Below are 20,111 nucleotides of genomic sequence, written 5' to 3' on the forward strand. Positions count from 1 at the left end.
ATGTTCTGCTTGTAACTACACTCATCACAGAAGCTCTACTGAAGTGACATTACCTCAACATGCAAAGTTGGATGTTTTGCAGTGCTTCATAAACCCTCAAGTCCTACAGACCAAAAATCTGGAAATTGTGGCATGCTGAGTAGACTGCAGTGTCACCAAACACCTCTCTCACTATAGTGGCAAGCCTACAGCTAGGATCTGAAAGAGATGCCGAGGCAAGAACAGTTGGAAATGCAGGAAGAGAACAACCTAATCCCATAAGTAAAGTAATACACAACAAAGAAAGAGCTCCCCCATATGTTCCTTTTAAGAAAAATTGGTTTGTAAACAAACAATGAAACAGGACTATACTGGGAATTCACTCTTGCTTCTGATGTGCAGCTGTAAGCTAGAAAGAAACATGGATTTCTTTGCCTCCCATTACATACACTATGCGTAGCAACAATAAAGAATTCAAGTGCGTGAAAGGTGTGTACCCCAAAGCATTTTATAGAACAGGACTGCCTCAGACCCCTTCACACTATACCAGCTTGCAGTATGCAAGTCAGTATTTCATATTTATGAATTTTAAGATGTTCCGCTCATTCCACTTGAATTTAGTGATCAAGTAACTCATTTTTTGATTTATACAAATTTAGAAAGGGAAGAGTCTAGGACATTAATCCATCCTCCTGTCGCTATACTACATATGTTCCCTGCAATGTATGCTATCAGCTTTAAGAACAATTTCAACAAAGCACTCTATCTATGGATGGGGCTCCCACCACTTCCATTGGAAGAGCCATCCAAGAATGTACAATAGACAGGAATCAAGCTGCTATATGATTTCACCTTCTTTTGGTTATTACCAAGCTTTACTTGATATTTTAAAAGTCTCTCTGAAGGTTCCTGAGGTAGGAGAAGCAGGGAGATAAATTACGTGTATTTTTGGGTCTTGCTCTTCCTGATTTCCTTTCACTCTATTGAATCCAACCTGGTCATTCTATTCAGGTTCTTGTACCACAAACCGATCACTATGGTATCAATCATCTTAGGTGCCGAGAACTGAATGAAGTATTACAGTGGATATGAGAATCAGAAGTACTGTGAAGCAGCCAACATATACTGTACCTACTAATTAAAACAAATAAAAAAGAATAAAAATCACTCATAAGAGTACATATGGACTCTCTCCAGTCTGAGAAGATTCCCCATTATGAAAATTTAAATTAAAAAAAATATTCCTTTGACAAAACCTAAGTGCATTCTCCACCAGAAACTACAGAAAGTTGTGTTCAGCTACTGTGAACACATCCCCTTCAAACTTTCCTAGCCTACTGCATGTACAGAATCCTTTCACTGACTAAAAGCCCTGTTTTAAAATACATGTTGCTGGATAAAAGAGAAACCTACTTAAGTAAGATTTAGTTAGAGCAAGTGTTAGGAATGAAAATAGAATTGAAGAATTTGTACCGAGACTTCCTCCACCCTTTGAGAAGTCTAACATAACTAGCAGAGTCAAAGATAGACTAAGAATATGCGGTAAATTTTCATTATTACAAAATAAGTTAAAAGGGTAAGGTGCCCCAATACTCCATACAGTGGGGGAGGGAGGGCTAGGGTGAAGTAAGCAGTGAGGTGGCAAAATTATTTAATCTTGTAACACATTATTGTCTCTGTGCTAGTCTTAAATTATAGTGATGCAAATTACTAGAGGTAAGGCGGGGGGAGAGGTGAACTGCCATACAAAGGCAGACTGAAGACCCAGTCTTGTTTAGCAAGAAGAAATAAGGGGACTATGACAGGTATATAAAGTACTTAATGTTTAAAGAAGTAAATGGGAGTGCCAATTTACCTCTCCCATAGAGCAAAGAAAAAAAGGGACATAGAAAGGCAGTCAAAGGAGGGAAATATTTAAAAGACTCAGGGTATGTCTATACTACCGGCCGGATCAGATGTGATAAACAGACTCCCGAGTGTTCTCCCATTTACTCCTGTACTCCACCGGAGTGAGAGGTGCAGGCGGAGTCGACGGGGGAGCATCAGCAGTTGACTCACTGCAGTGAAGACACCATGGTGAGTAGATCTAAGTACATCGACTTCAGCTATGTTATTCACGTAGCTGAAGTTGATTAACTTAGATCGATCCCTCCTGCCCCCAGTGTAGACCAGACCTAAGGCCTGGTCTATACTAAACAGTTAGCTTATGTCCACCTATCTTGCGTTGACCTACCTATGGAAGTATCTTCATTCACTTAAATTTGGCTCCCACCGAGGTAAGTGCCTCTCTATGCCAATTTAGTAACACCTCCCCCCCAAGCAGCATACCATCACAGTCAGTCAATGTATTAGGTCAACGCAGCGTCTGTGTAGATGTTGCATTGCGTACATCTACTGTTACTGCCTTTCAGGAGCCTCCCCACAACCCCCCACACTGACAACACAATCTATGCATGCACTCCTTATGAGAACACTCATCGCTGACACAAGGAGCCAAGTGTGCACACAAGCAATTTAATAACTGTGGTGGTTGTTGGCAGATGTAAGTTAGGTCGACAATTTTATAGCGTAGACATGGCCTGATAAAAACAAAACTAAGTGCATAATATATTAGGCTACTGAATTCATTATCACAGTGTAACGAGGCCGCAGATACCTAGATACAGATGAGATCATCAGTGTAGACTGGTATTAATCCTCAAGCTTCAAGGCAGAAAATAACTGACAAGTTACGCAAACTTCTTCCTAATATGTGCACTATAATATTTCCAAACACCTTCATCAGGCTCTGGCCATTGTTGGAGCCAATATAATTAATCAGGTGGACCTTTGAGCTGATCAATATTATTAATCAGGTGAACCTTTGAGCTGATCAATATTGCAATGCCAACGTGTCATATAAGTCAACAGATACGTAAACTTTGAAAAAGGTATTTAAGTTCTCTTCCTCAGTTACATCTATAATGGAAATGGGCTGCAACCTTAACTATGGAGAGAATACATCTCCGTAATACCTGACCTTCAAGCAAAAAAGGTATAATCATGGTATTTACAAGATTTAGTACTACAAAATACCCTCATTGCTCCAGCCACTGTCAATTGTAAAGCACATTAAAAAAAGCCAACCCACCCAAACACTATTTCTCTAATCTTAATTACCTCTTACAAATTCTAATCACCCTTTAATCAAAACAATTGAGTCATGTGCACTTCAGATAATATATTATAGTATCTAACTTGCATTAGGCAGAGCATAGTAAAGGCATGATTTCCCATTCTGAGAAAACAGCTAACAAGTGCAACAGTTCAAACACTTTGATAAAGCATTCTCATCTGAAACGTAATGGAGACTATTTGATGATTGTTTTGAGATATGTGCTCAAATTGTTAGGTTTTGAAACTCGCTAGCATTGCCCAGAAAGCTTCCCAGGAGATAGTGAACTGTGCGGGGGGGAGAAGGGGGGGAAGAATGGGACACACAACCAAAGTTCTGTAAGATATGAAAGCTCATTACTCTTTTACAAAAGTTTTCCTGCGGGACAGGACGGTGTGTGTGTACTGTAAGTCCCTAACAGAATATTGCTATTTGAACTAATACTTGACCTTCTGCATGTTACCAAGTTTGTTCGTTCACAAAAAGATAAAGGATACAGTATTAAACATGTTTAAACTAGCTATAAAAATATTGATAGACAAAGTGTGTACAGTGGCAATGGCACGTTCTGCCAATATAATGAAAATTTAGATAGTAAGAGGCTTCACTGCAGCACATTGCTATTACGTCTTTTCCAAGTAGTGGGGCGACAGCTAGATTTTATTTGAAAGTTAATCAGTTTTACAATAAAAAAAAGTAGGCATGTGTGTAAGTAAGTGTGAAAACCTGTTCTATTTTATACTAATTTTGCAGAAATGCAATGTACTTTTAGTGTTCCACAATACAGAGTAACGAGCCTTTGCCTAGGAAGGCATCTCCCCACAAATCTTGACAAAGAGGCCTCCAAAGCATGCACTTCAACAGTTCGCTGGAAAAAAAAAAAAAAAAGAGAGAGAGTGGAGTCAGAGGATTATTTTCAGAAAGTTCCCTTTAGGTGCTTCGAGTAAGTTCTCTCTTACCACATGTACCATTAAGCTTCATACCTAGCATGTTAAAGTTGGCAAAGGAACAAAGGTAGTACATGCCCTTTAGACAGACAACATGCCACTTATTTGACTTGGCAAAACTGGTCTCTAAATCTTAATTTAAAAGCAGCAGACAAAAAGCTACACGACCACCCAAACTTTACATATTTTAAACAGGTCATTCTATGTGCCTTCAAATCAAAGGAGAAATTTAAACTACTACAAGACCTTTAATAGGCCCACTGGCCCAAATCCAAAGGAGAAGAGAAGAGGGAAAAAAAAGGAGAAACAACCACACCACAAAGAGTTGTCACTTTTGAAATACCTAACTTTTCAAAAATGCTTCACACTTCCACTGTTTACAAACAAGAAACTTATTAATGTTACCTTTCAATATTTAAAATGATTTTGAAAGCCATCAGCAATGCTGTTTTACTGTGTATTTGTTCTATTACTGGAAGTTACAAGAATACTGACAGACATCAAGACATTTATTAGATAATAATATGGAGCCAGACATCATTTGCAGAACTATAAATCTTTACATGAGGGATGGGTGTGTCAAAGGCTCCTCTTACTTGGATACATGATAGCAGGCACCTCATGGACATAAGCTGCTCAGATCAGGGCCATCCTTACCCATACGCAAAGCATGCAGCTGCGTAGGGCACCAGGAAATTTGGGGCACCAAATTTCCTGGTGCCCTGCACAGCTGCATGCTGCTCCAGCCCCCGCCACTGCTGACCCAGTCCCGCCTCTTCCCACCCCTGCTCTGCCCCAGCCCCGCCCCCACTCCCCTGAAGATTGCAGCCAGGCCCAACCCTGCACTCATGGCATGGTAAGTGGAATGACCCAGCCACAGCCTGTTCCACTCCCCTAGCTCCCAGCCACGCTGCCAGCAAGTGCTGAGGGGCGGATCCCTCCTCCCCCCAAGCCTGGGAGCCAGGGGAGCAGAGCAGCCTGCGGCCCCAGGCCTCCACAGGTGGGGGCTGTGTGGGGACCCAGGCCTCAGCAGGCGAGGGGGCTGGCAACTTCCTGCAGGAAGTGGAGTAACCCAGCCCCAGCCCACTCCACTCCCCTGGCTCCCAAGGGAGCCAGGGGAGTGGAGCAGAGCAGGCTGGGGCCGGGTCACGTCACTTCCTGCAGGAAGTGGCCAGCCCCCCTACCCTGCCTGCGGAGGCCTGGGGCCCCACACAGCCCCCCCTGCAGGGGGGGAGGGGGAGGAGAAAGACTGCGTAGGCACCAAAATAGCTAGGGACAGCCCTGGCTCAGATTATTGGAACTGGCTGTCTGAAGTGACCTACTCCTAAAGGATCCTATAAGGGCCTGTTTGCATGGCCCTAGGCCTCAAGGTCTTGTAGCTCAGTGGTTCTCAACTAGGGGTATGCAGAAGTGTTCCAGGGGGTACATCAACTCATCTAGTTGCCTAGTTTTACAACAGACTACATAAAAAGCACTAACGATGTCAGTACAAACTAAAATTTCACACACGCTTACTTTGAGGCCAGAAGGGACCATTATGATATTCTAGGGAGTCAGATTATACTAACACTGATATAGGACTTGACCAAGCAATTCCTGCATCAACAAGTAACTCAGTATACAGTCCACCATATCCTAGTAAGTTGTTCCAGTGGTTAAATTACCCTCACTAAAAATTTTGCATCTTGTTTCCAGTCTAAATTTGTCTAGCTTCAGGTTCCAGCTGATGTTGGATGTTATGCCCTTGCCTGCTAAATTAAAAGCCTTCATCCCCATGTAGATGTTTGTAGGCAGTAATCAAGTCATCACTTATCTTCTACCTTTTCACCCTCTTGGGCAAATAGATTAAACAAAAATATCGGTCTCTTGCTTTGAGACAGGTATTCCAGACCTCAAGTCATTCCTTACTTCTTTTCTGAACCTTTTCCAATTTCTCAAAATCCTTCTTCGAAGTAGTACCAGAACTGGCTACAGTAGTCATCTCAATAATGCAAAATACCAATGCCATTAAACAACATTTTCTGGGGTGCCAAATAAGGCAATGTCCAAATTTTGCCAAGCCAAAGGGCTCTTCAGGTGTGTGCTCCCTAATGAAACCAAGTCAATGCTTTGCCTACTTGGCAGGGATTGAGAATTTATGGCATGCATGCCAAAGATGGCACACTGGGTGATTTTTGAATGGTGCGCAGACAGTTAGTCCAATCAAGTGCACAGCTGAGGATGCACTTCAGTTTGTTTCTCCTCTTTTCACCATCATGCCAGGTATACATAAAGTCAGTTTATCTGAATTTCAATTGATCGAAAACCTTGGTTATCCGAATGAGCAGTGTGTCCCCGACGTTCATTGGGGTAATCAGGATTTACGGTCCTGAAAGTGGAAGGAGGGAGGGAGATTGCTGCAGGCGGCAGGAGCCTCCTTAGTCCCCTCCGAGGACTTGAGGAAAGGTAGGAGGAAGAGGGGGAGAATGGGGGAAGTTGGGAAAGACCCCAAGGAACAGGTGTGATTCCCCTCAGAACCCATCCCACCGCTGCCTCCTGCTGCCTGTGCCCAGCTCATGTTCATGAGGTGCCTACCCAGCACCTGGGGACCCTGCTGTAAGGATGGCCCCGATACCTAGCTCCTGCTCCAACCAAGGATGGCCTTGCCAATCAGCTTGGGCTTCATGCTGGGGTCTGGGCAGCTCCAGTCCCCGCCAGTCTTGGCTGCAGCATCACCATGCTGACCTGCTTCTCTGCCCTCCCTCCCCTGAGGGATACTCTGTGGCTGGGGAGGGAAAGGTGCCACCTAGCAGGGAACCACAGGGGCTGGAGCTGCCCATGAGGGCCTTCCGTTTGGCCCACTGGGCATCAGCTGTTCCATCCTACTCTCTGCTGCCCCCTCCTCCCTGCTATCCAGCTTCAGCTCACCCTGAGATCTCAGCAACTCTGTTCCCTTTCCTTCTCCAGCTGCAGGGCATCCTCTGAGCTGGCAGGTGCTGGGGTGTGTGTCTCAAAAGCAGATCAGTATAGGGATGTTACAGCCAGGACCAGTAGGGCAGTGCATGGGTCAGAGCTGTCAGGAGCCCCAGAGCGGAGCTGAAGCCAGCTAGTGATGCTGCCCTTACAGCAGAGCCCCCAGAGGGAAGCAGGATGGGACCAGCTGATGTCCACAGGCCCAATGTAAGACTTGCAATTGAAGAACACTCATGTACAGTGGTATCACAACCTCCCTGCTTCTACTTGACATTCCCCCTGCCTACACATCCAAGGATTGGATTTGATCTCAGCCACCACATCACACTACGAGCTCAAGTTGAGTTGCTTATCCACCATAAACTCCAAACTGTGTCTCTGCTTTTTAAAGCAGTACCCATCCTATAAGCAAAGCCTATATTATCAATTCCTAGATGCATGACCTACACACATGACAGTCAATATATAACGTCAGTTTTGCCTGCAATGTGAATGCATCATCATATATTAGCACAAAACTTTCAGATAGTAAAGCTAAGTCATCTTTTTTCTAAAGCCACTTGGTTGCACCTCATGGTGTGTGGACTAATTATCCACGTCAGTGGCATTCTATAAAGTGCCAAACTAATTATACAGAAGAATCAATCGGTTGACTTCACAAACAAATAAATCCAGTGACTCAGTTGGAAATTTGTAAACAGATTTAGTGACCTTAATCTGATATGAAGTAGCTAAGGCGTGTTCAGAAAGGTTTTCCCTTGCATATCCTACAAAGGAACATAGTGTATGCTCTCAGTCTGAAGTTCTGGCTTTAAGTCCATGTTTTTACTGAAAAATCCTGAGAATCTCTTCATTTGAGTTGTTCAAATACAATACTATTCTTTTTTTGGGCATAATTCCTTATGCTAGTTAAATTATTTCTGTAGAAGGTGTCAGGCAGCATATACAAACGTGAAGGTCAGGCTTTCCGTTTGCCTTACCAGAGAGCTGGAGTATTAACATAGTAATGTCATGAGCCCTTGAAGCAATGGAAAAAACACAAGAGCACTGAAAGCCAAGAATTAGGGAGCTTGCACTAAGTCCTCTGAAGCTGATCCGAGTATTGGTTTCAGGAAGCAGGTTTGTAATAAGTCAACAAAATCTTTGCAGTTAAGGATATTTCAGGCACTCAATCTAAAAAGCAGTATATGGGTGTATATATTTCTCCTTAATTAAACGTTACAAAAAGTCCTATATAACCTAGCTGTCACAGGAGGCTCAAACATGGCTCTGCCTATCTGAAAGGCAAAAAAGTTTACGTCTAAATAAGCTTGGGATGGAGAGACCATTTTTAGTTTATTGGGTTTTTTTAAAGTTGAAGATAAGGAGATGTTTTATATTATTGTGTATATTTTATATTTTTCAGATACTAACTTTTGTTGCACTTAAAAAGTGTGCAAGTAATCTAATAGACATGTCTGAAACTGCACAGAGATATGTAATTACCATGTTCACCTGTGCCAATGCCCAGTGGATGATTTCACAACTGTGCCTGAAAAACTTAATATTTATTGGCCAGTTTACAGTAGGCTTCCTTAAAACTTGATAAAGCCTGCATCTTTGTGAGAGTGCTGAAATATTACACTTTTCTTTGCAAAAGAGCATGATCAAAGTATATAATATCAAGTTTCACCTTGATTATGGAGATGGAAATTCAGTTTAAAATATGAAATTTGGAATTCACAGAGTAAGACCAAAAACAGCAAATTAATATATTGGTTTTTGTGAGCTTTATGTTAGGTAGTTCCCACCCTGAAACATTTATAGAGCTTTCGTTTAACTATTTTTATGGCATTTTTGTCTATTTTCAGAAGGCAGTCATAAGGTCTAGCTTTTTAACTGTGTACAATATGCAATACAGTGCTGCTAAAACAGTGAGCATGCATAAACAGTATCTGTTATGCATTCAAAATATACACAGGTTGCATAGATTCATAGGTTTCTGACATTTGCTTTAAATGGTTACCTCCCTCCCTGGAATTCTTCAGAAGATACTACACACTGACTAATTTAGCACCTGGAGTCTTAGCAAGTTGCTACATGATTAAAAGACTAGTAGAGACCAAGAATGTTTCTAACAGGATTTGGTCAGCACCAAAACATTTTCAAGCCAAAGTCTACTCCAAACTAGGCATGTTTTGGGCATGCCGCCTTTAATCTTGGCCCTAGCCAAGATGGTGTGTAATACACCTCCACCCCAATATAATGCAGTCCTTGGGAGCCAAAAAAAAAGTCTTACTGCATTATAGGTGAAACCGCGTTATATTGAACTTGCTTTGGCCTCGAGCATTTCTGTTATTAATAGTCAGCAAATCGTTTTTGTTAGAACATGGAGTATGCAGTACCCCCCCCCCCGGCTCCTTGTCCCCCGACTACCCCTTCCAGAGACCCCACCCCCATCTAAGCCCCCCTGCTCCTTCCTTGTCCCCTGACCACCCCCTGCAGAGACACCCCTGTCCCTAATCACCCCCAGGACTCCATGCCCTACCCAACCCCCCTGCTCCCTGTCCCCGACCATCCCCGCCCCCGAGACCCTCTGCCCCTTATCCAAGCCCTCAGCCCCAGCCCAGCACCCTTAGCACGCTGCTCAGAGCAGCGTGTCGGAGCCAGACACGCTGATCCGCCGGAGCACGCAGCCCCACCCCCGAGAGCGCTGCTTTACCGCTTTATATCCGAATTCATATTATATCGGGTCGCGTTACATCAGGGCAGAGGTGTATAGTTAAAAACCCAGTTCAGAGTCAAATTGTTCCTTATTAACTCATGGGTATCACAGCACCCAGTTCCTTTTCTGCAAGACATCTGCATCTAAGTCTCACTGCAGTCAGACTCTGAAGGATCCAAGAATTTATCACATGTATCTTTTGGCCTATGAAAAAAGTTAACCTCTGCAGACAATATACAGTATAAGCGGAGACCCTCACAAACTGAGGGTTCTATAACAAGAGACATATAGCATTTCAATTATTTACAATTGACCTTGCAGTCTGTTCAGAACAGACGTACAAAGAGAATTTCCAGAAGCACTGCAAAATACAACACTTTACATTAACATACATAAGCCAAACTTCAGTTTACTTCTGATAAGTAACAATCAGAAGTTATCGGCCACCTACAGGTTTCGATAACTTCAAGAAAAGGTCATGGAGTCACTAAGCTGAAGTGAAATCTGGAAGTTATTTTAGTTACTACAGCAATCAACAAAAATATAGGGCTATATAAATATTTAAGTTTCTCCGGTACGTTTATTCTCCCTCTAGGTCCAAATCAGTGTCACAAGGATGACCTATTCGAACTCTCTTAAGTCTTCCCCCCCTCGCCCACACACACACACACACAGATGGCTAGAAATTCAGCTACTTACAGAGAAAATGGGCAGGCTGAACCCCACTGCATAGAGGACAGTGGATGTGACGGTACTGTCATGGAATGGATACTTGATGCTGTCATCATTACAGAAAAAGCCTCTCTGATATGGCTTTATTTTGGCCAAGTTTAGAACACCAAGGGGTAAGCCAGCTGTTGGGGGAAGGGAAAAAAGACACAGATGGTTAAATTAAAATTCACTTTATCAGGCATGGAGAAAGCTTCAGAACAACATGCAAACCTTAAGTTTCCCTTGAGTCAGTGCAGGATATTAATATCATGCAATGCACACACTTGCCCAACCCTTGATATAAGCCAACGTAAAGGCTGCCTCTTAGTTAGGGACAACACAATGTCACCTGCCAACAACTGCAGAAATTGGAGGGAGGTAAAGGAGTTCAAAGTTTTGGGGTTTTTTTAATTGATGAAAACATTGCCAGGCACTGAGCCAAGTTCTAGCCTACAAAACTGATGTGCCACTCAACTCCAATTTTAGTTAACAAGAATACTGGAGGGCAGAATATGGCCCCATTATTCTTTTTTAAAACGGCATTGACCTTTCATTGAATGAACAGAGTGTAGAACATTTAAATATCTCATTAAAAATTTGAGTTCTGAAGTCAAAAGGAAGGAGAACCTTTCAAACTTTTTTTTGGAGAAGGGAAAAGTAAGAAGGGACCAAGTCTCATGAAAAAAAAAAAAGTTCTGAAATGGGAAGAGGAGAGGAATTTCAAAGACACAGTCAGGAAACTGGACATCCTGAATGGAATAAGCTAGTTTATAAATTTTTTTTGAAATATTGTGACAAAAAACTTGCTTGCCTCATTTTATATAATTATTGTAGGCTTTAAATAGGAAATGCAGAAAGTGAATAGGTTATGGCCCTTTATATTTAGAACTCTTCCAGTAGTAATCTCATCAATTTAATAATATATCATTTCTAAAAGGTAGCTGTGAGCCCAATAGCCAAATATTCATAACCTTTTTATGTGAAGAGAATATTTACATTAATCCCCTTACCATCGGGACTTTCAGGGCTGGCTTAACAGAGAGCTGGTTTACAAAAATGGATTTCTACTGAAAGATTGACAATTTCTCTGCAGTATCTACAAGTCTGGATACAACTTTCACACAAAGCAGAACAGAGAGAGCAAAGGACATGCCTCTACTGGCTAAAGAGCCATTTGAATCAGTGATAACGAACTACTCCAGTAGCGTTACTGAACGTTAGCTGTGCTAACGGACACAAATTTGTAGAGATATTAATTCCCATTGAAGATTCATATCAATAGTTGTTTTTTGTTAACCTGTGTCCATTCCTTAATGCCTAATTTGATTTTCTTCCACCCTCTTCAATTAATAAATTTGTAAAGTTTCAAGAAATCCTGTCAAAAGCTCTCCACTCCTAAATGTCAGACTGACTAATTCAGAGACCAAAGATGGAGGTGGGCAAAAGCTACACACTGGAATGGAAATCTCTACAAATAAGAGTCTCAAAAGGTCCAGATCCAAACCAGCCCTGCATTTTTCGTTCTGCATCATAGCCAAAACCAGATGGGACCGATGTTTTAGTACAGAAGAGACCCAAATCTTGTGAAGGAAGCTCAGAGTTCAGCACCTTCAGACTTTAAGTCTAATCCTGATTCACCCCACATCCTAGCCTAAACCTATTTCAGATCCAAAGCACCACCTCATTGATTCATCTCTGAATGACATCTCTCCTCAAGTTAAACAGTGCATTTCCTTCAAAAGCCTTTACGCAGGACTTTTAAAGCACAGAGGGACTCAGAACTCCTTTCTCAGCTGAGAAGTCCAGTCTTCCATATTTTTGTTTATATAGCAGCAAAAGGAAATTCAACACTTGCCAGTAAGTAAAATACTTTAACTTAGAATGGGTTCAAAATCTTAGCCCTAGAGAACTTAATTCAAAATATTGAAGAGGACAGTGCATTGAACAAAGTCAAAGAGGCATGTGCCCATTACCACCACCAAGCTTCACAGAAAAGGGACCAATTTTTTTTTAAATGATTTTGAAAGAGAAGAAACAGGATAAAAAGACAACACTAAGGCACAGATTAATAAGTAGGAGCAGAGGAATAGTCAGACAAATGGCACAGAAAGGTTGTGATATTCAGAGGCTTTTGCAACCTGAAATAGGGGAACATAATTCAGTGTGGTGGGAGAGGAGTACAACCTTGACATCAATGTTTGCGAATTCATGCAACAGACCCCAAATTCCAGTTCATTTGATTTTCACAACACTTCAGAGAGTCTTTGTTTTTGAAAACCCACATCTGCCTGGATTCATTCATTAAGATTGTATATGCTCACCAAAAACAGATACCTTAAACTATATTTATACAGATATCTACCAAACTTCTTTTTTTAAGTTTCTATTTGTTTTCTACCAACTGATTTCTTGACTTTCTCTAGTATCTCCGCATTGTGCGATTCATATAATTAAAACAGCTCTCACCGAACTCATTTTTTCCAGATTCTAAAACAGCTAACATTCTATTCAATAATCCACTAGTCACCTTATCAATATACAAATATAACTGGTATTCCCCATGTTAAGTTGCCTGTTAGGCACTCATCTCTTTGTGGTCCCTTTCATCCTCAAGACGGCTCCAGTTTCAAAGTTTTGATCTAGAGTTCTCAGTGTGTTGTAGTTCTCTTCCAGACACCTTCAACTTTCAGAGACAAGACACCTTCCTTTCTGTATCCTTGTAGAGCCCCTCATCTAGCAGAATTACAAAGTGGTACGCCCGACAGACTTCTGATCACAGCAAGTGTTTACAAATAGATTAGATTTGGAAGGATTAGATTTTTATCTGTGTCTGTGAGCATCAGTTTCACCACACACACACACAACCTATTTCTATAGATAAAAAAATTTACAGCTAGGCAGAATAAGAAAAATGATGCTTGAGAATTTAGAGTTTGATGTCTGGATATTTACTACATTTATTTTGGAACGTGATATTGACAATTTGTGTTTTGATTGTTATAAACCTTTCCTTTCTTGAATCTCAACATCTGTCATTAAATAAATTGTCTGACCCCCATATTGTCCCAACTTTTTGCAACTAAACATTTCCAAAGTGCATGATAAAATAAAAAATGCATAAGAACAAACATGGATAGTATCCATGTAAATTACTGTTTTTTAAAAAAATTGATTTCAGCTAAGCCTATTTATTAGTTATATCCAGACAACTAGAGAGCTTCCTTAAGTGAAATTCAAAGTTTCAAGTCTCCTTCTATAGGAGATGCTGAGAAAGGGGCATCAGGTCTGGCCTTGCAGAACTGGAATAGGAGGCGAGTCAGCCAGATTTTGTTCATCTCCTGCCCCAGCTCCAGCTATTTCAAGCCCCCTCAAGTCTAGTCCAAATCACAGGGGACCCTAATTCCAATAGAGGTCAACTTTGATAACAGCTTAGTTATTAAATACCTAGTTCTATCTTTAGAAAATTTTAGATCACAAAAAGCAGTGAAGCATACACCCAGTAAGATGGCATCTGCTAAAATAAGCCTCTTTTGCTGCTACAAGAAAAGCCTGTCTTTTCTCCTCCTCTTATTCTTTATATAATGATGTATTACTTGTATTCCAGCAGCACCAAGAGTAAACCAAGTACTGCACACACCTGCAGACGCAGATGTACTCTTCAGGGCAAAAACTACCAGTTTATCCAACCTCTGTTTCCCTCCAGCCAGGAAAAACAGTCAATAGACAAATAATGTTCATTCAGAAAAAAAGAAGAGTTAATCAATTCCTAATAAAGCCCACTAAGGCATCCCCAACCAGAGTGGGCTCAGATTAGGGTTGCCAACTCTCCAGGATTGTCCTGGAGTCTCCAGGAATTAAAGATTAATCTTGAATTGAAGATTACATGTGATGAAGCCTCCAGGCATATGTCCAACCAAAATTGGAAACCCTAGGTCAGATGCATGCCACCCACACTACACTGGCACCGTGACAATGCTCCATATTTCAGTCATATGTAGCCCCTTGGGCTACATGAGAATTAGAAGTTTCTTAGAAAAGTCTTTACTCCACGTACAGCTGCCATCTTCAAGTTTCCTGTCTGTGCAACATGAGTATCTTGTACTACCCATCTAAAACAAAAGGAATAGGCTGCAGCTGTCTCTTATTGCAGCCCAGCATTATATACCTTCTGTTAACTGATTGTTCTTCCTTATTTTAGAGAGATTATGACAGAATATAAAGTTAAATACAGGCACTAACTTTGTTTAACATAGTTTCAATAAGATAAGCCAAAGTGATTATTACTGTCATAGCAGTTACGTAATGGACCCTGAACTGGGGGTAAAGGACAAAGGCATTACTGTACTGTTCTAAGAACAGTCACAGTTCAAGAAAAAAAAAGTTCTCCTCACTTTATTTAAAAACAAAACTACGAGTTACTCTTTTGGTTTGGTGACACTTGTATCTTTGAAGAGGCATCAGCAAGAACTTAATCTCAGATTTTAAGTCTAAATTTCCTTACTCATGTTGCCAATATTAAAATTGACTATGTTAAGAGTCTAGCTTACTTCTAATTATGCTGTTACTTACCCTTCTCTCTCCCCTTTCCTCAGTTTGAGTAGTCAGAAAACTATTGTAGCTCTTTCAGTCTTAGCCATCACTGATTTCACTTCTTGGTTCTCACATACTAGACACGCTATAGTATTTGGCTTGCAAACATTGTAGGGGAATGTTCTGGACACACACACACACACACACACTTTGTTTAACTGAACCCAAAACAAAAGTAGTTTTAGGCACACAAGTTTCATATCTGGGCCGCAGTCATACACTCATGTGCACTTGTTTTATTCCCAAAAATAAAGTTATGCATATGCACACTACTCACAGCACCACAGCATAAAGTTAAGCACAAAAGTATGTTCCTGAAACTCTTACTCTTCTTGTCTAACAGAAAAAAGAAATTGGCTGTAACCAAAAATGGCACAGGCCCCCTAAATTTAAGAAGAAACTAAAACAGTTTATTTTAACTTCAAAACTGAAAACTTTGTAGGGACCTAATGAAATATTGTAAGTTAACAAAACTTGGGAATGGGGAACCTGAATATGAGAAGTCAGAGTAATATTTGGCAGGCTCTGGGGTGGGGTGTAGAATGGGACTCTGGGCTGGAGCATGGGGTTGGGGTGCAAGGGTGTTAGGGCTCCAGCTGGGGGTGAAGGGTTTGAGATGTAGGAGGGTGCTAGGATCAAGGGGTCAGAGGGCAGGAGGGGAATCGGGGCTGGGGCACGTGGTTGGAGCGTGGGAGGGGATGCAAGCTCTCGGCAGCGCTTTCCTCAGACAGCTCCTGGAAGCAGCAGCATACCCCCCCCCCCCGGCTCCTATGCAGAGGCGCAGCCAGGCAGCTCTGCACGCTGCCCTGTCTGCAGGCACCACCCCCACATCTCCCATTGGCTGTGGTTCCTGGCCAATGGGAGCTGTGAAGCTGACATTTGGGGTGGGGACAGTGTGCGGAGCCACCTGGCTATGCCCATGCCTAGGAGCCGGAGGGTGGACAGGCTGCTGCTTCCAGGAGTCGTGCAGAGCCAAGGGAGGCAGGGAGCCTGCCTTAGCCCCACTGCAACGCCGACCGGACTTAACAGCCCAGTCAGTGGTGCTTCCACTCTGACCGTGTTCTGGTTGAAAACTGGACACCTGGCAACCCTACCTTTGTGCAATGTGGAGAAAGGCAGCTAGTGACCGGAAGGTGAGGCTGGAAGCCAGCCTCTCTTTGACACTATCTCCTAAACCCCATGACTCACCCTTTGCTCCCCTCCAAGCTAGCTAGCAGAAGAGGCAACAGATATCAGGTCCAGGAAAAAGCTCTCTATTAGCTTCTTATACCACAAGACTATTAACTCTGGAAGATTGTCTGAGAGTCTCTGGGAAGTCATTCTGACACGGAAGTGAATATGGGACTTCACCAAAGGGATACCCAGAATATAGTTTTATTAACTATAGTGATTTGCCATTTAGGATTAAAATCTGCTTTTACTCAGAAATGTGTTATAGCTGGCTGAAATGCTATAGTATTCCCCATAGACAAGAACTTTATTTGACAGGAAACAGCATTAGGCTCCACCAGTGTTCAAAACTAGAGCTGACCAAAAAGGAGGAAACCCTTTCCACAAAAAACTTGTGTTTTTGAGAAAGTTTCATCCTGAAAAGCAAGGACATCAAAAGTGGAAATGTTCACATTTCAAGAAAGATTTCACTGCAGAAAACACTAAATTTTATGGTTTTCCAGCTGCCCTCGGGGTTTTGTCAATTTCACTTGTGCTTTCAAGCCAGCTGCTAGAGAACTCAGCTACTCTGCCCCTCACTTCTCAGGAGCTGGGGGAAGCAGAGCCAGAGCACCCTGCTGTGTTTCAACAAAAGTTTAGTGGAACCTCTACAAGATTCCCTGAAACATTTCGTTCTACCAAATCAGCATTTTCCAACAAAACTTAGTTTTACTGGAGGATTTCCAATCAGCTCTTTTCACAACCCCTTCATTAGGCTTACAAATTTGAAGGTTTCTTTTGTAATTAGATTTTACTACATAAGATATAACGTTCTTCTATTTCAAGAGCATTTTTGTTGCTCAATAAGGGGGAACGGTTCCAATTCTTTAAGAGCATCATGCGGGGGGGGGGGAGGGAGGGACACACACCCAGTGACAGGATTTTTTTTTCCTAGTTTATTATTTGCAACTAAGTATAGACTTTAAAAACTGTCTGATGCGTCTTTCCTCAAAACCAGGAGGATACACTATATCTATACATAGTTATCAAGCACTGATATAGATTACCCTACATTTATTCCAATTCTTAGCTTTTGTGTTGCTATGTAAAAAAAAATGCATTATTCATCATTTTCTATTTAAAAGAGGATTAATTTTTTTTACTTGGGATTTGTCTCTAGCTCTATTTGGGAGGGAATTAAAATGCACAAAAACAGCATTTTAAAAGTTGGTTGTTTTCTTTTGATTAGTTAAATAAGGCTACCTTAAATCTGCTGGATACATAAGAAAAAAAGGCATCAAAAAGTTTATCAAAACACGTTTGTCATTTATTAACCAATACAAGTATTATCAGCAAGTCAGGAATTGGATTGTTTGTCACCCTCTCAAAGTCTTAGAATTAGTAGATCTCATCCTCTCACATGGATATTTTATTCACAGACAGGATGACAAAACTTTCTAGTTTTTCAACTTTGAATGAATGAATCATTGACTAAACTAGCTAAATAAACTGAAATGAAGAAAATATTCTCTCTGCACTTGCAAAAAGGCTAATACTGTAAAAAAAATTAAAAAAAAAAAAAAAGCTGTTTTAGCACTTCAACAAACTAGTTCCAGGTCCTTAGCCAGTGGCTTCCAGAAGTTTATTGGTCTTAATTTCTTTTTTAAAAAGTTGGCAGTAAACATATACAAATTCAAAAATTCAAAAAAATTAAGCAAAGTGATTAATAGATTAGAGTAAGTTTTGGCCTTAACAGAGGTTGCCATAATTTCAAACAGGTTTATGTATTAAAAATCCTAATATAAAAAACATTGTTTTTATCCAGTCTGTGTAATATAAGTGGATTGCCAGTTCGTCAAATCTACACCCGTATCTTCCTTCAACTTGTCTTTAAATGTAGTCAGAACTTGTTTGACAAACTAAAAATGCCACACATGCTAATTCCTAGAGTTATGCTGGAGTGCTGGTATTCTTGCTTCACAAAAATCATGTCACTATCACTCAGGCAGGTTACACCGCTTCATACAAGGTGTCTCCAACAGAATGCTATTCATTAGCAAAGCTTAGGGCTTTTACAGGTCACATTCTTAACTCCTAGAATTATACTGTGACCTATCCCAGCACTCAGCTAAACATTCCATCACAGACTGTATAACCATAAAAAGAATAGGAGTACTCGTGGCACCTTAGAACCTAACACATTTATTTGAGCATAAGCTTTTGTGGGCTACAGCCCACTTCATCGGATGCATGCAGTGGAAAATACAGTAGGAAAATTTTATACACAGAGAACATGGAACAATGGGTGTTACCATGCACACTATAGTGACAGGTTTCAGAGTAACAGCCGTGTTAGTCTGTATTCGCAAAAAGAAAAGGAGTACTTGTGGCACCTTAGAGACTAACCAATTTATTAGAGCATAAGTTTTCGTGAGCTACAGCTCACTTCCTCAGATGCATATCGTGGAAACTGCAGCAGGCTTTACATATACACAGAGAATATGAAACAATACCTACTCCCACCCCACTGTCCTGCTGGTAATAGCTTATCTAAAGTGATCATCAGGTGGGCCATTTCCAGCACAAATCCAGGTTTTCTCACCCTCCACCCCCCCCCCCACAAATTCACTCTCCTGCTGGTGATAGCCCATCCAAAGTGACAACTCTTTACACAATGTGCATGACAATCAAGTTGGGCTATTTCCTGCACAAATCCAGGTTCTCACATCCCCCCCACCCCCATACACACACAAACTCACTCTCCTGCTGGTAATAGCTCATCCAAACTGACCACTCTTCAAGTTTAAATCCAAGTTAAACCAGAACATCTGGGGGGGGGGGGTAGGAAAAAACAAGAGGAAACAGGCTACCTTGCATAATGACTTAGCCACTCCCAGTCTCTATTTAAGCCTAAATTAATAGTATCCAATTTGCAAATGAATTCCAATTCAGCAGTTTCTCGCTGGAGTCTGGATTTGAAGTTTTTTTGTTTTAAGATAGCGACCTTCATGTCTGTGATTGCGTGACCAGAGAGATTGAAGTGTTCTCCAACTGGTTTATGAATGTTATAATTCTTGACATCTGATTTGTGTCCATTTATTCTTTTACGTAGAGACTGTCCAGTTTGACCAATGTATATGGCAGAGGGGCATTGCTGGCACATGATGGCATATATCACATTGGTGGATGTGCAGGTGAATGAGCCTCTGATAGTGTGGCCGATGTTATTAGGCCCTGTGATGGTGTCCCCTGAATAGATATGTGGGCACAATTGGCAACGGGCTTTGTTGCAAGGATAAGTTCCTGGGTTAGTGGTTCTGTTGTGTGGTATGTGGTTGTTGGTGAGTATTTGCTTCAGGTTGCGGGGCTGTCTGTAGGCAAGGACTGGCCTGTCTCCCAAGATTTGTGAGAGTGTTGGGTGATCCTTTAGGATAGGTTGTAGATCCTTAATAATGCGTTGGAGGGGTTTTAGTTGGGGGCTGAAGGTGACGGCTAGCGGCGTTCTGTTATTTTCTTTGTTAGGCCTGTCCTGTAGTAGGTAACTTCTGGGAACTCTTCTGGCTCTATCAATCTGTTTCTTTACTTCTGCAGGTGGGTATTGTAGTTGTAAGAAAGCTTGACAGAGATCTTGTAGGTGTTTGTCTCTGTCTGAGGGGTTGGAGCAAATGCGGTTGTATCGCAGAGCTTGGCTGTAGACGATGGATTGTGTGGTGTGGTCAGGGTGAAAGCTGGAGGCATGCAGGTAGGAATAGCAGTCAGTAGGTTTCCGGTATAGGGTGGTGTTTATGTGACCATTGTTTATTAGCACTGTAGTGTCCAGGAAGCGGATCTCTTGTGTGGACTGGACCAGGCTGAGGTTGGTGGTGGGATGGAAATTGTTGAAATCATGGTGGAATTCCTCAAGGGCTTCTTTTCCATGGGTCCA

The 20,111-nt window shown here is 41.6% G+C and overlaps 1 protein-coding gene across 2 annotated transcripts in view; it reads right to left on the minus strand.

Annotated features, from left to right (window-relative positions):
• PLPP1 (phospholipid phosphatase 1) overlaps nucleotides 1–20,111 on the minus strand; it is a 137,114-nt gene that overhangs the window by 98,298 nt on the left and 18,705 nt on the right. Inside the window, exon 2 of one of the 2 annotated variants that reach the window (XM_084629348.1) lies at nucleotides 10,436–10,590. The exons of the other annotated variant lie outside the window; for it this stretch is intronic. Within the exon in view, the coding sequence (XP_084485474.1) occupies nucleotides 10,436–10,590 (155 nt within the window). The remainder of the gene's footprint in view (nucleotides 1–10,435; nucleotides 10,591–20,111) is intronic. 2 annotated transcript variants of the gene reach the window in all.

The sequence above is a fragment of the Lepidochelys olivacea genome (assembly GCF_965140295.1).
Source record: "Lepidochelys olivacea isolate rLepOli2 genome assembly, chromosome: 5".
Lineage (NCBI taxonomy): Eukaryota > Metazoa > Chordata > Testudines > Cheloniidae > Lepidochelys > Lepidochelys olivacea.